Here is a 12,948-nt window from a genome sequence, read left to right on the forward strand (position 1 = left end):
AAAACATTCAAGAACTGAACAATTCAATCACACGAGAAACATGAAGAAAGGCACATTGAACAAAGATGGAGAAAAAACGGCTGACTAAAGAAAATAGTACTTTTGAGCCACAGAATACCTCAATGATTATCATCACCCACAACAACAGAGGTTAAAGGAAAACGAAATTTAGTACAGAAAATGAAGAAAGTTTATAGCTTTTGCCTGGAATGCAGCATAGTCACAAGCTCTGAACCTCATTGCCAACGTTCACACGGGTTAAAATTCTAAAGAAACTCCCACTCTGTCAATCACTGACACAGTGGTGATTGACGTTAGAAGCTGCTAACTCTGCTGTTCCAGGAAACGTGATCTTTGCTCTTAATATATACAAAAAAATATAGTAAATAAAAAATAAAACGAACTTATATTTGACAAGCAAAGTCTGAACTCCATCCGTTATTGACACACAAGCATTATTTCTCAGGCTTTTTAATTTTTCATCACTTGACTCAAGACCATTTAGACTGTTACATTTCTTTCGAGCGTAATCTTCGACATGTTATTTATTCTTTCGTCACCTCGCTTGTATTTTCCAAATAACTCCTTCTCTGGTATTAAGTGCGACAGTGCTAAAGTTCCCGTCTTTCCGCAGAAAACCCGCGAGAGGAGTTACCTCATTGAAAGGGGTTTGGAGTTTAGCACAGGAGATGCGTTTTTTCGAGAGGAAAGTGCCACCGGCCGAGACCTCGGCGTTTTGGCCGCTTCGTTACACAAGAGGGGTAACGGAAGGTTGCGCGTCCTGGACGCATTATGTGGATGTGGAATTCGGTCACTTCGGTACTTGGCCGAGGCTGGAGCGGACTTTGTTGCGGCCAATGATGGGAATGAGAGTTATGGAAGCACCATTGTGGAGAATTTGTCGAGAGTTTCCTCGGAAGAGGAGGGGAGATGGGTGGTTACTCATTTGGAAGCTAATAGGGTTATGACTGATTATTATTTGCAGAAGAGTTTATTTGATTTTATTGATGTTGATTCTTTTGGGAGTGACTCTTCGTTCTTGAGGTCTGCCATTAGTACTTTGAAATTCGGTGGCTTGCTTTATGTTACTTCCACTGATGGCTTCTCATCTGGTGGCCACCGTCCTCATCAGTGAGATTCCTTTTCATTCTTTTGCTCTATCTATGTTTATGTATGGTCAATAAGTGATTGCTTATTTGCATGTTCTATTGTAATGGATTTAGGTCCCCAATTGGTTAACTTTCTACTTTTCCTCAGTTCTTTAGCTGCATATGGAGCTTATGTGCGCCCTATGCCGTATTCGAACGAGATTGGTTTGCGAATGCTTATAGGTGGGGTTACCAGGGAGGCTGCAGTTTTGGGGTATCATATCACGCCCTTGTTTTCTTACTATGCTTTTCATGGACCTGTTTTTCGAGTCTTGCTCAGATTGAATCGTGGGAAGATTCATGACACTAGGTATTGTATCATTGTGTCTGTGTTAAACTTAGCTTTCCTTTTCTTTTGTGTATGTGTGTGTGCGTGTTCTCGTTTCATTGCTATGTGTTTTTACTCTTGTATTTATTACTTTTGTGACTCTTATAGGCATTATGGTTACATTGGTTACTGCCAGCAGTGTGGAAATTCCCATGAGTTTTCTTGGGATCAACTTGGTCAGATAAGTTGCTCGTGCAGCGTGTCAAAGGTATGGTCTTGTTAGTTTGAGACTTCATCATTGAGGTTTGTTCATATTTGTGAGTTTAACTTTTGCAGTCAAGGAATAGTGTCAGACAATCCTTCTCAGAATTATATGATATTTTATTCATCTGTATTTTTTAGTCCTAAACTCCTATTTAAACAGTTACTGCATAAGAAATAAACAATTCTGAGTGTATTCGTTTCTTTTCCCTTCTTTTGAATAGTAATTTATAATGTAACACAGCTAAGATGTAACCCCCTCCCTTTTGGATTCATTTATTATTCACACATGCTAATGAATGGTTATGAAACAGGAATGAGGAAAACCATTCAAGCTTTGTTGTGTGGTTTAAATTTTCTGGAGATCAAATTGCAGAAAAATGTTGCTTCAGAAGAGTGCATAAATTATTTTCTGTTTTAATTTGTTTTTCAGGTTTCAAACTCCCTTGTGGTATCAGGGCCTCTTTGGACGGGACCTCTTCATGATGCTGCCTATCTTATGGACATGCTAAATCTGGCCAAGCAGTGGGGATGGATAGGATGTGATGGTAAAGACAACCTTGAAAAGCTTATAACAGTGATGATGGATGAAAGTGACCCCAAGTTGCCATTTGGGTACATCAAGTTAGATGAGGTGCTTCTTGTTGAAATTATCTTTGTTGCAATGTAATATAATGTTAGCCACTCTGTTAGAAGAATGGCTTATGGTGGTTTTTGTGTATTTAAGCAGATGGCTAGCCGTGCAAAAATCAATTCTCCATCTTTGAAGGCATTGATGAGCGCCATGCACCAGGTACTCTTAAACAAATCTTTTATCTGAAAGAAATAAGTGATAACTGTGAACTTTATTGAGTATATGTTTGGAAGACTTTTGTTAGACACAAATTTAGTTCAGATCTTTTCCAAAATTGCTAAAAGATTATTATTAATCAATGATGCTTAGATATATAGTCTTTTTTCTGATATTAATTCAAATATGACTAATTAAACTCCTATGTCAAGCCATGGCATCATTTATGGCTTAACAATGTTCACATCACAGGTCAACACAGTCCCCCTTTAGGCAAATGCCCAAAACTTTACCTAGTCAGTAAAACTGATTGGCTGATTGGCTTCCTGGTATATGGTTTACCAAAATATAAAACGAAAGGGTTTTACCTTTTATCATGTATCATGAGTATATTCTTTCCCTTATTGGAAATTTTCTATAGGAAAAAGATACATTAAAAGAGGTTAAAAGCTAAAAAGTTTCAAACACTCAGAACTATATGATATTTTATTCATCCATACATTGTTCATGCTGACTCCAAATAAAGCTCCAGAAACCAGATATTTACTGAGCCTTTAATGTTGTTTATTGCAGAAGGGTTATGCTGCCAGCAGGTCTCACATTGCAACAAATGCAATCAAGACAAATTGCCCCATGACAGAATGCATCAAGATTGCCAAAGAACTACTGCAGGTTTCTGTCACTTAATTTAAGGGCTGAAAGTCCTCTGGTTGTAAACCAGATAAGCATATTACAGTCACAAGCACTGATGCTTGGTAAAATGTCTGGAAGTTAGCAGTGATGGTCATATCCACTTTCACATTAAATTTTGCAAATTTAAACCTAATATAGAATTATGGAAATGTCTTAATGGTTATTTGATGATTATTTCTTATCAACGGATAATGATCAAAATTTGCAAATATAATTATGTGCACTGCAACAAAAGCATGGATTAGCGTCACAGTGCACGCGAAATGAAAATACCAACACTAATGTGAGTGATGGCTATAAATGGATAAACAATAGAACTACCGTTAAGCTGCCTCACCGTGGATTGACTTTAGTGAATCAATCTAAGTCACTCATTTTACTAGTGAATTAAAAAAATTGATCTTAATCTGACCCACCATGAATAAACAAATTGGCTTACTTAAAATAAATTACAACTTTTTTTTTCTTCAATCAAACTTTTTTAACATGTAACTAAAATTAAAAAAAGTCTAAACCTATTTTAAAAATGTTTTTTTTCTCATTTTAGATAATAAATAAATCATAATTCTAAGTAAAATCTAAATAATCTCAAAAATTAATATAACATTTTCATCTTCTTAAAATAAGTTAAAACTTGTGACTAATGAGAAACAAAGATAGAGAATAGACAAAGTGTCATAACTATGAGTCTCTTTCCCCCAATTTTTTTTTAATGTTTGATTATATTTTGAACTTGTATTTTGAACTAAACAATTAACTTAAAAGAGAAGTGATTTTTTTATGTTTAGTGAACCAACCCAACTCACCACAAATTTCATCTGGACAAACCAAATTCTTAGTAGATCAGGTTAATTTTTGGCCTGTATTGAAATTTGTAAAACCTTTTTAATCCAATTCGCCTCAAACTCATGATAATCTGGATTAGCTCACAAATTTTAACCCAATTGACAGGTTTAATGAACAACCCACTCTTTACATGGGGAAACTATTACAATTTAATATGGGATGCTAGAGTCTACTCAGATAACTAGTGTCACATCTAAACTAAATTTATATCCAATCACAATATCTTTTAGATTACAATGCAAATATATGTTTCTAAATGGGAAATCACTTAATCTAAAAAAGCTAATATAATTTAAGTTTTATAGGTTGGACCATAAAACACGAGTTAAGTAGATGCATAAAATGAAGCATCGGAATATATGGATGTGTATGGTAAGTGGCGGTGTGTTTGCTTAAGGTGGAGTGGTTCTAGCTTAGGTGACCCTCCATCATTGGAAGGAAGCTAGAAGGGTATAAGGGAGAAGCAAAGTAGAGGTGACTCTTGGCTAGAGTGGGTGGATGCAAATCAATAACATATCTCTATAATAATCCAAAAGTGCTGATATAAGGAAGACAGGTGTTGATTTATAGTAGATTCAACAACCCAATTCGGTGCCCTATGCTAGGTTAATGATCAACTGTGTTTAGTGGATCAATGGCCACGTGTACAGGTGTGGAACATGTGTTGGAAACAGGATTTGCACCAAATGCATGTGTTGGAAAAATGAGGAGCAGCATCGTGGACGTTCAACGCTTTAGGGTTTGTGTTGAGCGCTACTTGATTGGGCCTTGTAGACCTTTTATTGGTCTATCCCTCTCTATGGGTTGGAATGGTGCTTAAAGGACCTTCATGTTGGCCATAGGCTGCAATTAAAAGTGAGCATAAAGGACATGGCTTCCTTGGAGGTATCTTCAAGGCCCTTGTAAAGCCTTCCTTGCCATTCTTCTAGTAATTGGACTTTACTATTTGGTGGGCATAGGCCCAAGTAATCATCTCCTCCCTCTTGAGAAAGATTTGTCCTCAAATATGAGGAGTCGCCTTTATTATGAGAATATCTAAAGTTATTGTGGAAGAGGCTCCTCATAGTAGGTCATCTTGAATTTGCTATATTGTTGTTAGGCTCCACATGAATCCCTCCTAGATCAAATATTAATTTGCAATAAGCATCAAACATATATCTAATTAGTTTTATTTGACTCAATAAGATATATAGAAAAATATGTTTAGAAAAAGGCTTCCTAATATTGAAATTTTCAATTTTAATAGAATTAAGAAACCTCACTTCTTTTAAAATTTTAGTTTTGTCTTGAGTTAGTTGTAACCATAGAGGTAACAATAACTCAAGTTGTAAATTGTCACATTTTGAATGTTGTAACATTTTAAAGGTTGGAATGACATTTTTTTCAAAAGAAAAGTTAAAATTTGAAAACTCAATGATAATTGGAGAAAAGTTAAAGGTTTGAAAACCTCCCCTTAAGAGTCTTGGTTCTATTGTAATTGTGGGAGGAGATGTTGCCCTTAATTTCACTTTCTCCTTTTCTTCCATTTCTTTTTCTCTTCTTTCAAATTCTTCTTTTTCTATTCTCTCTTGTTCTTCTCTTTTCTTTTCCTCTTCTCTTCTCTCTCGCTCTCTTCTTTTCTCTCTTTCTCTACTTTCAAGTTCTTCTCTTTCTCTCTTTTCTTCCTTTTTTCTTCTCTCTTGCTCTTCTATTCTCTCTTTGTCTTCCTTTTCTTTTCTCTATTACTTTCTCTTTATTTTTCTTTCTTCCTCCTCTCTCTCTTTTTGAGCTATCTCTTGTAATTCCCTCTTTTGTCTCTCAATCTTTCTTGTTCTTTTCTCATCCAAGAGCCTCATAAGTTGTTCTCCAAACTCAGTTTCCCTATGAAAGAACCCACTTAAATTTTTAATGATTGAATTGCCCTCGTTGATGAGTTCCCTTACAAGCTCTTGGTTTCTTGCAAACAAAGGAGAAACATAATTTCTTCTCATGCAAGCTTTTAATTCGCTCCAATGATGAATGTTACAAGGTATGATTAATGACTGATATTGAACAATTGAGCACATGACCAAGTGATATATCAAATTCAACATTCAGAACATATTCAATCATTGTATTCATCCAATCACAAATTTAGTTCAATCAAGGAAGCATTCAGATAAGCATTTATCAAACACAGTGGTCACACTTCTCAAGCAATAAACATTCATGTATATAATCATAAAAAATAAGCATTGTTCAGAAACAAAATAATTGAAATAAGACTCTTCCTAACAATTTAGAACAATAGAAACAAAATGTTCAATTAGAAAGCCTTATGACTGAAATTATAAAACATTCCAAAAACAGATTAAAATCTATTGCATAACACAGTTTCAGCAAACAGAGAAAACATTGAGAAAAGTCTAATCGATTACACTACTAACATATTCGGTTAAAACACGCAAAAATTGATTTTCACAAAATTCTTTCATGTCAAACAATCAACATTCATCACACACATCCAAATGATTATACAGAACATAAATGATGCATGTTTTGTCAATATTACAGCTAGTTACCACATTTAATGAACTCAAGGAGTTGTGAGGAGTATAAGTTTCATTTTTGTTCATTCCTTGAGCCAGTGTATCTCCAATTTATCTTAGTTACCTGTAAAACAATTAAATGGTTTGGTTGCAGGTACCCAAATGAATTTGGAGCCTTTGTTGTTAGTTGCTTGATGTGGTTCCTTTGGAATGCACTTGAATTTCCCTTTAGGAACACCAACCTTCTTATAATAGCATGCTTTTGACAAATGTCCAATGTTGTTGCAGTAGAAACATGATATAGATAATGGTTTGCTAAGATCAGTAAATTTCCTAACATTTGTTTTATTACTTTTTCATATATCCTATCGCTTATTTATTAAGCACGCTTCTTTAGGATCCTAGCAAAGCTTCAAGGTTTGAGCTGCCTAGAGTAAATTTAGATAAAGTACTCATTAAGTATTTTATTCTCTCTAACTGAGTAGGACAATTCATGCACTCTTGAACCTTCATCTCATTTTCCTTTTCAGTTTGCCTAAATGAGTTCCTCATAGTTTTTAGATCAGATTTTAGATTCTCATTTTCCTTGACTACATTTTCAATTCTCTCATCTAAACATCTCTTTTTACTTTTAAACCTATTTACTTGATATTGCATTTTCATTGCCTCACCATGTAATTCTTGAAATGCATCAAGTAATCGGTAATACCTGTCCTCTATTGGTTCATCCTCAAAGTTGCTTGCACTACTTTCAGAACAGATTGACCCAGCCATCAAACACATGTTTGTCTCCTCTTCAAGGCTTTCATCATTATCACTTAAAGGAAAGCTTGATGCATTGTCTTCCCAGGCTATTTAAGCCTTTTTTTGTCTGTGTTTCTTACTGTCCTGATTGCTTTTATCATCTAGCTTCTGCTTTATTTTCAAAAGTGGACAGTCAGGTTTGATGTGCCCAATTTTTCCACACACATAACAGGTTGAGACAACAACAAATTTTCCTTTTCTCCCATTTTATCTTGAGTTTCCTACAGAATCAGAACTAGATTTATTTCTGGATTTCATGAATTTGGAAAACCTTTTTACCATGAGATTCATTGCTTCAAGATCTCGATTCTCTGTTTTAGAATCAACCTCTTCAACATGTCTTCTTGAGTCAGTCTTTCTTGTAGTCTTGAGGGTAATGATGTATTTCTGTTCTCCTTCTTCTTCCTCCTTCAATCTCCCAAGTTCCAACTCATGTTCTCTTAATTTGCCGAAAAGAGTAGTCATGTTTGTGGTCAAGTCTCTTGATTCGGATATAGCAGTAACCTTTGGCTGTCAGCTTTTGTTCAAGCTCTTCAAGATCTTGATGTTTATTTCCTCTTTGTCAAATGTTTTTTCAAGGGCAAGAAGATGGTTAACAATATAGTAAACCTCTTTTGTATATCGTAGATTGTTTCACCATTCTTCATTCTGAACATCTCATATTCTTGAATGAGAGAGTTCTTTCTTACTCTCTCGACTTCGTCGTTGCCTTCATTGGTGAGCTCCAAAATGTCTCACATTTCCTTTGCAGTTGTACACATAAAAATTCTATAAAATTCATCAATGGTGAGTGCAGAAGAAATGATATTCTTGGCTCTGACATCATAGTGAGCTCTTCTATTTTCGTCTACATTCCACTCAGAGAAGTCTTTAGCCTTTGTCTTACCATTCTCAATCTTTGTTGGTTCAAAGGGGCTATTGATAACAACATCCCAAACACCTTTGTCAATTGATTCAAAGAAAATTTTCGTCTTTATTTTCCAAAAAGGGTAATTTTCACCTGCAAATAGTGGTGGTTTATTTGTGGAAGCACCTTCTCCAAAGGTCTAAGATACATTGGCCATCAAGATGGATTTAATCGATTAAGCTGTGAAGTAATCGATTAAAATTCGAGAAATGTTCAAACTTCTAGTGCCAATTGTAAGAATAAAAAAGCCTTATATCTCTAGCCAAAGGGGGATGAATGGGATTAGCCCTTTTAAAATGATCTTTTAAAAAATTTTATGAGTTCTTTGGCTTTCTTGAAATGAATAAACAAATAGTAATGAATCAACAACAAGAGAGAAAGAGTAGAGAAATATCAACGTAAAAAATCTATACTAGTTTGGCTAATCACAAGCCTACATCCAATCCTCCTTCATCAACCTGAGTTGAAGGGATTTCACTATAGTTGATTGAGTTTACATAAATATAGAGATACCCCTCTCAATGCACTCTTCTCCACACTCAAAATCAATATAGCAATACAAGAGATGAATAAACTCACTCTTTTACAATAAACGAGAACAATCACAACTCTCAACCCCTAGAAAACTGGCACAGGTACACAATCACAGATTGCTTATGATGAATATGATATCCAAGTCACACTCCTCTAGTGTAGATCCAATCAGAACAACTTTAGCACACTTTCTTGAAAGAATCTTGATGGGTAATCAACCAATGAAGCCTTGATTCTCCAAGATCACTTTTTGAACACTCTTGTAATCAAAACGTAATGAAAATGTTAGTATTTAAAAATGATAACCAAATCTTGTTTTGAAACAAGTCTCAAGACGCATATATATAGGATTTTTTAAATCCTGACGCATTATAATCGATTAAGGTTTTTATGTAATCTATTAAGTTTTTGCTTCTGTTTTAACAGATTATCCTAAGCATGTAATCAATTATTTAATTACATAAACCAGTTATTAATTCAATTGAAAATTATAACAGATCAGGCTATAAATGCAAAGGATTAGACAAAGTAAATTGATTTAATCGATTATACAACTTATGTAATCTATTTTTACAACACTTAGTCAAATTATCTATCCAATTTCCATTCTAAATAGATTATATCACTTATGAAACATATTATGGCATGCTTTCTATTTTAATCGATCAAATACACTATATAATCGATTGCTACAGAACAGTTTTCCCTTGTTAAGCATACTAAGTGAACTGGTGAAATCTAACATGTTATATACTATGTTTAATCAATTATTTCAACCATAAATGTGATTATTAATCTGTTTTAAGCATGATTCATTTAACAATAATGAATCCATATATCAAGCATAAACAAGATAAAGATAAAACAATTGTTATTCTATTTGTTGTGCAAGAAACCATAAAATCATTCTTTTATTCACCATAAAAGCCAAATATATATAAGGAGGTTAAAGCTCCCCCTATCAAAAGTTGTCATTGAATGGGGTCAAGTGAATGTAGGTGTGGGGTCATGGGTGTGTGTATGAATGTATGGAAGAGTGCAACTTGCATTACGTAGAAGAAAAGAGAGTGGGCGACGATGTTGAAGTGACATTTAGGACATTATTTCAGTAATAGGAAAAGTTAAGCAAAGTAGTTACGTGAGTAAAGGAAATGGTGGTGGACATTGGATATTATATTAATAAAAGAAGCATGATTTCGGAGGGAGAAGAGGGGTTTACATGAGAGTGGGGAAGGCATATGACATTAGGGTGAATTCACATAGGTTTGCTTGAGAGAATGATGGTATAATAAGGTGAACATGTTGCATGAAGAGAGAAATGTGTCATGTGAGTTAGTAAGGGTGTAGGAAATTTTGATGGGCCATGTGGGGTCCACATGTGTAGTTATATAGTTTTTTTACATTTGAATAGGTTTTGTTATTATAATTGAAAAAAGGGGTGCATTTATTATAAAGTTGATTCTTTTATGTGTTTTCATTGACTTTGTATTATGAGATGTTCCTTGTATTATTGTCTTGAGAATGCCACTGTGCGAGGATAGATTTTGTATGAGTTACAAGACATCGTCTGTTTGAGTGATTTCAGACTATTGTTATGTTGTTTGGGTGTGTTCCAGACTGTTGCTTTATGTTTGGGTGAGTGTCCGAATTGTTATTAATCGGTTTACATGAGTTGTTATGTTTGTTCTTTGATGTGGCTGAACTATTTGGTTCTTTTACTGAGTTGTTTTTGTGGTTGTTGGTTAGTATATTTTGTCTTGTCGTTTCAATGGTTGTTGAAAGATGAGTTGAGTGGTTGTCGGTTTGCTGAACTTTAGTTCTGATTAATTTGTAAATGGTTGGTGCGTTGGGTATTATGGTTGATGTGTGGTTGTTGTTTTGGGTTGTTGTTGTAGGGTTCCAGCTCATGCTGAGTTTAATGTTGATGTGAGCAGCTTGGAGTTTTTACTCATAAGCCTTGAGGAGTAGGAGAGATATGTCTAAAGCTGCGGTGGAGGACCATTAGAATCATCCTATTTTGGTAAACAATAATGATGCGATGAAGTATGTAAGATGACATACGCTTATAGAGATGATTGGTAATAGTACGAGTTATCTTTAATTGACAAGTTGTGTAGAGCCAATGGGTTGATCATAATTCCTATGTAAAGTGTTGAGATTGTTGATAGAGGAAACACTAGTTTAGCTGAACCCACAATCTCAGTAATATCTGAGTTTTTGATGATGACAACACATAATTAATAACACATGTATATTTTGGGTTACATGTTCTATGCTTACATGTTATATGAGTATATGAGAACATTATTGTGTTGATTGTTGTGTTGTTCATTGTAATTCACTGTGTTATATATGTGATTTTATACATGAACGCATGACACATGCTTTTGGATGAAAAACCACAAGCACTAATGTTGAACTTTAAAATGTGTGGCAAAACAACAGTTTGAAGTCAATTACATTATCGGGTGAATCGATTAAAACTCGTGTATTTGCACAAACTTTTTCAAGTGTGTTGTGAGAGTTTTTCAAAGAGAAAAGTTTTCAAAACTTTGCATAACACTATTGCATAATCGATTGCGTGTGATATGTATTCGATTAAGTTTGTTACTGTTTTGAAATTTGTTAATGCTTGATATAACTGTTACAACGACTATATTTTTAAATATGTTAACCAAGCACTAAATGTTATTCGACTGCATTAATTGTGAATTCAATTAAGTGCTTTGACTACTACTATATGTTATAACTGAATTGGTGTCTTCGACTGCATTAGTAGCAAAATCGATTATGTTGCGTCTGATACGAGTTCATCTATATATTGACGCAAATTTGATTTTTGAAAAAGACTTGTGATTCTAACATTTTCATATTCATTTACAGAAAAGTGCAAATCTTACACAAAGAGAAAGAGCTCCAAGAAACTAGTTTGACCATAGTGATCAACTAGGTGTGATTTCTTGAAGAGCAAGATTGTTGAGTTTTCAAAGACTGATCTATCTACACATTTGGGTGTCTACTGCAAGATCAGGTTCTACAATTTGCTGAAGATTGGGTTGAGTTCCCTATTGTGATTACAGGAAGAAGGACCGTGTTGCGTTCTTGACTTTGAGGGTGCCTCAAAGGGGTTGGACTGCAGGAGATGGGATTCTTGCTGCTAGTCTGTTTGTATATTGCCTATATTTTGATTAGAGGGTTAGAGAGGTGTTTTATATTTTTGACATGAGGTCTCTATAAAAACCTTGTTGTAAAATCGTTGATCATTATAGTGCATTGGCTTCTTGTGGTTGGAAGGACACTGGATGTAGGCTTGGCCGAACAAGTATAAAAGCTCAGCGTTTGATCTTTCTTATCCCTACTCTGTTACATTTAATCGATTATACTTTTTACGCATTCGATTAAATTTCCGCTGCATTGTAAATCTTTTAACTTGCATTTCAAGAAAAGTATAAAGACATCTCTTTTGGTGAAAAAGATTTTGAAAGTTTTAAATTTTATACTTCACCAGTTCAGCCCCCACTCTTGGTCTGAGAAATTGAGCCATTCTTTTTTAACAATTGGCACTAGAGCTGGTTTTCATAAAATATTTGAAAAACTAGTCGATTACGATTTTCATTCAATAGACTGATCCTAGAAAATGGAAACTATTTCTCAAACTATGAAAAAAAGTGAATCTGGTTTTGAACTAGTGCATGTTGCATGTAATGATAAACATAATTCCATTACTAATGGATTTTATGAATCTTTTGAAACAGATCTGTTGTGAAACAAGAAAAGTGGTGCAGATGGGTTGGAATCAAGAACTGGAAGGATAAATCTGCAGGATGGAAAATTTACAAGATTCCTAAACAAGAAGAAAAGCAACAAGGATCAAAAGGAAAATAAAGGGGGTGTATCAGAAAGCAATCTCATGATGATGGCAAAATCTGAAAAGGAGAAATCCTGTTTGGAACAAGTAGTAAAGGATTCCATGTGGTATCTAGATAGTGGATGCTCTAGGCACATGACAGGAGATCCAACAAAATTTACAAGCGTCTCTTACAAGACTAATGGACACGTAACTTATGGTGACAACAACAAAGGAAAGATCATCGGTATTGGTAAAATTCAAACTCCCTCCACATATGAAATTGACAATGTGTTGCTTGTTGAAGGATTGAAACATAATTTGCTCAACATTAGTCAGTTGT

General features: G+C 34.5%; 1 protein-coding gene across 1 annotated transcript; it reads left to right on the top strand.

Moving 5' to 3' along the window:
- Positions 1–407: 407 nt before the first annotated feature.
- On the top strand, positions 408–3,345 carry LOC124828892 (N2,N2-dimethylguanosine tRNA methyltransferase). Its single transcript, XM_047302289.2, has 6 exons — positions 408–1,131; positions 1,258–1,458; positions 1,585–1,684; positions 2,111–2,311; positions 2,408–2,470; positions 3,041–3,345. The coding sequence occupies exons 1-6, from the start codon at positions 539–541 to the stop codon at positions 3,152–3,154; spliced, it is 1,272 nt and encodes a 423-aa protein (XP_047158245.1). The 5' UTR covers positions 408–538; the 3' UTR covers positions 3,155–3,345.
- Positions 3,346–12,948: the final 9,603 nt, after the last annotated feature.

This window comes from Vigna umbellata, chromosome 2, assembly GCF_029865625.1.
Source record: "Vigna umbellata cultivar VRB3 chromosome 2, Vumbellata_1.0, whole genome shotgun sequence".
Classification (NCBI taxonomy): Eukaryota; Viridiplantae; Streptophyta; class Magnoliopsida; order Fabales; family Fabaceae; genus Vigna; species Vigna umbellata.

Bases quoted from the DNA above. Each gene is read 5' to 3' on its own strand.
- LOC124828892 (XM_047302289.2), top strand. From the start codon at position 539: ATGTTATTTATTCTTTCGTCACCTCGCTTGTATTTTCCAAATAACTCC. The intron at 2,312-2,407 runs GTGCTTCTTGTT...GTATTTAAGCAG, and splicing joins GGTACATCAAGTTAGATGAG to ATGGCTAGCCGTGCAAAAAT. The intron at 2,471-3,040 runs GTACTCTTAAAC...TGTTTATTGCAG, and splicing joins TGATGAGCGCCATGCACCAG to AAGGGTTATGCTGCCAGCAG.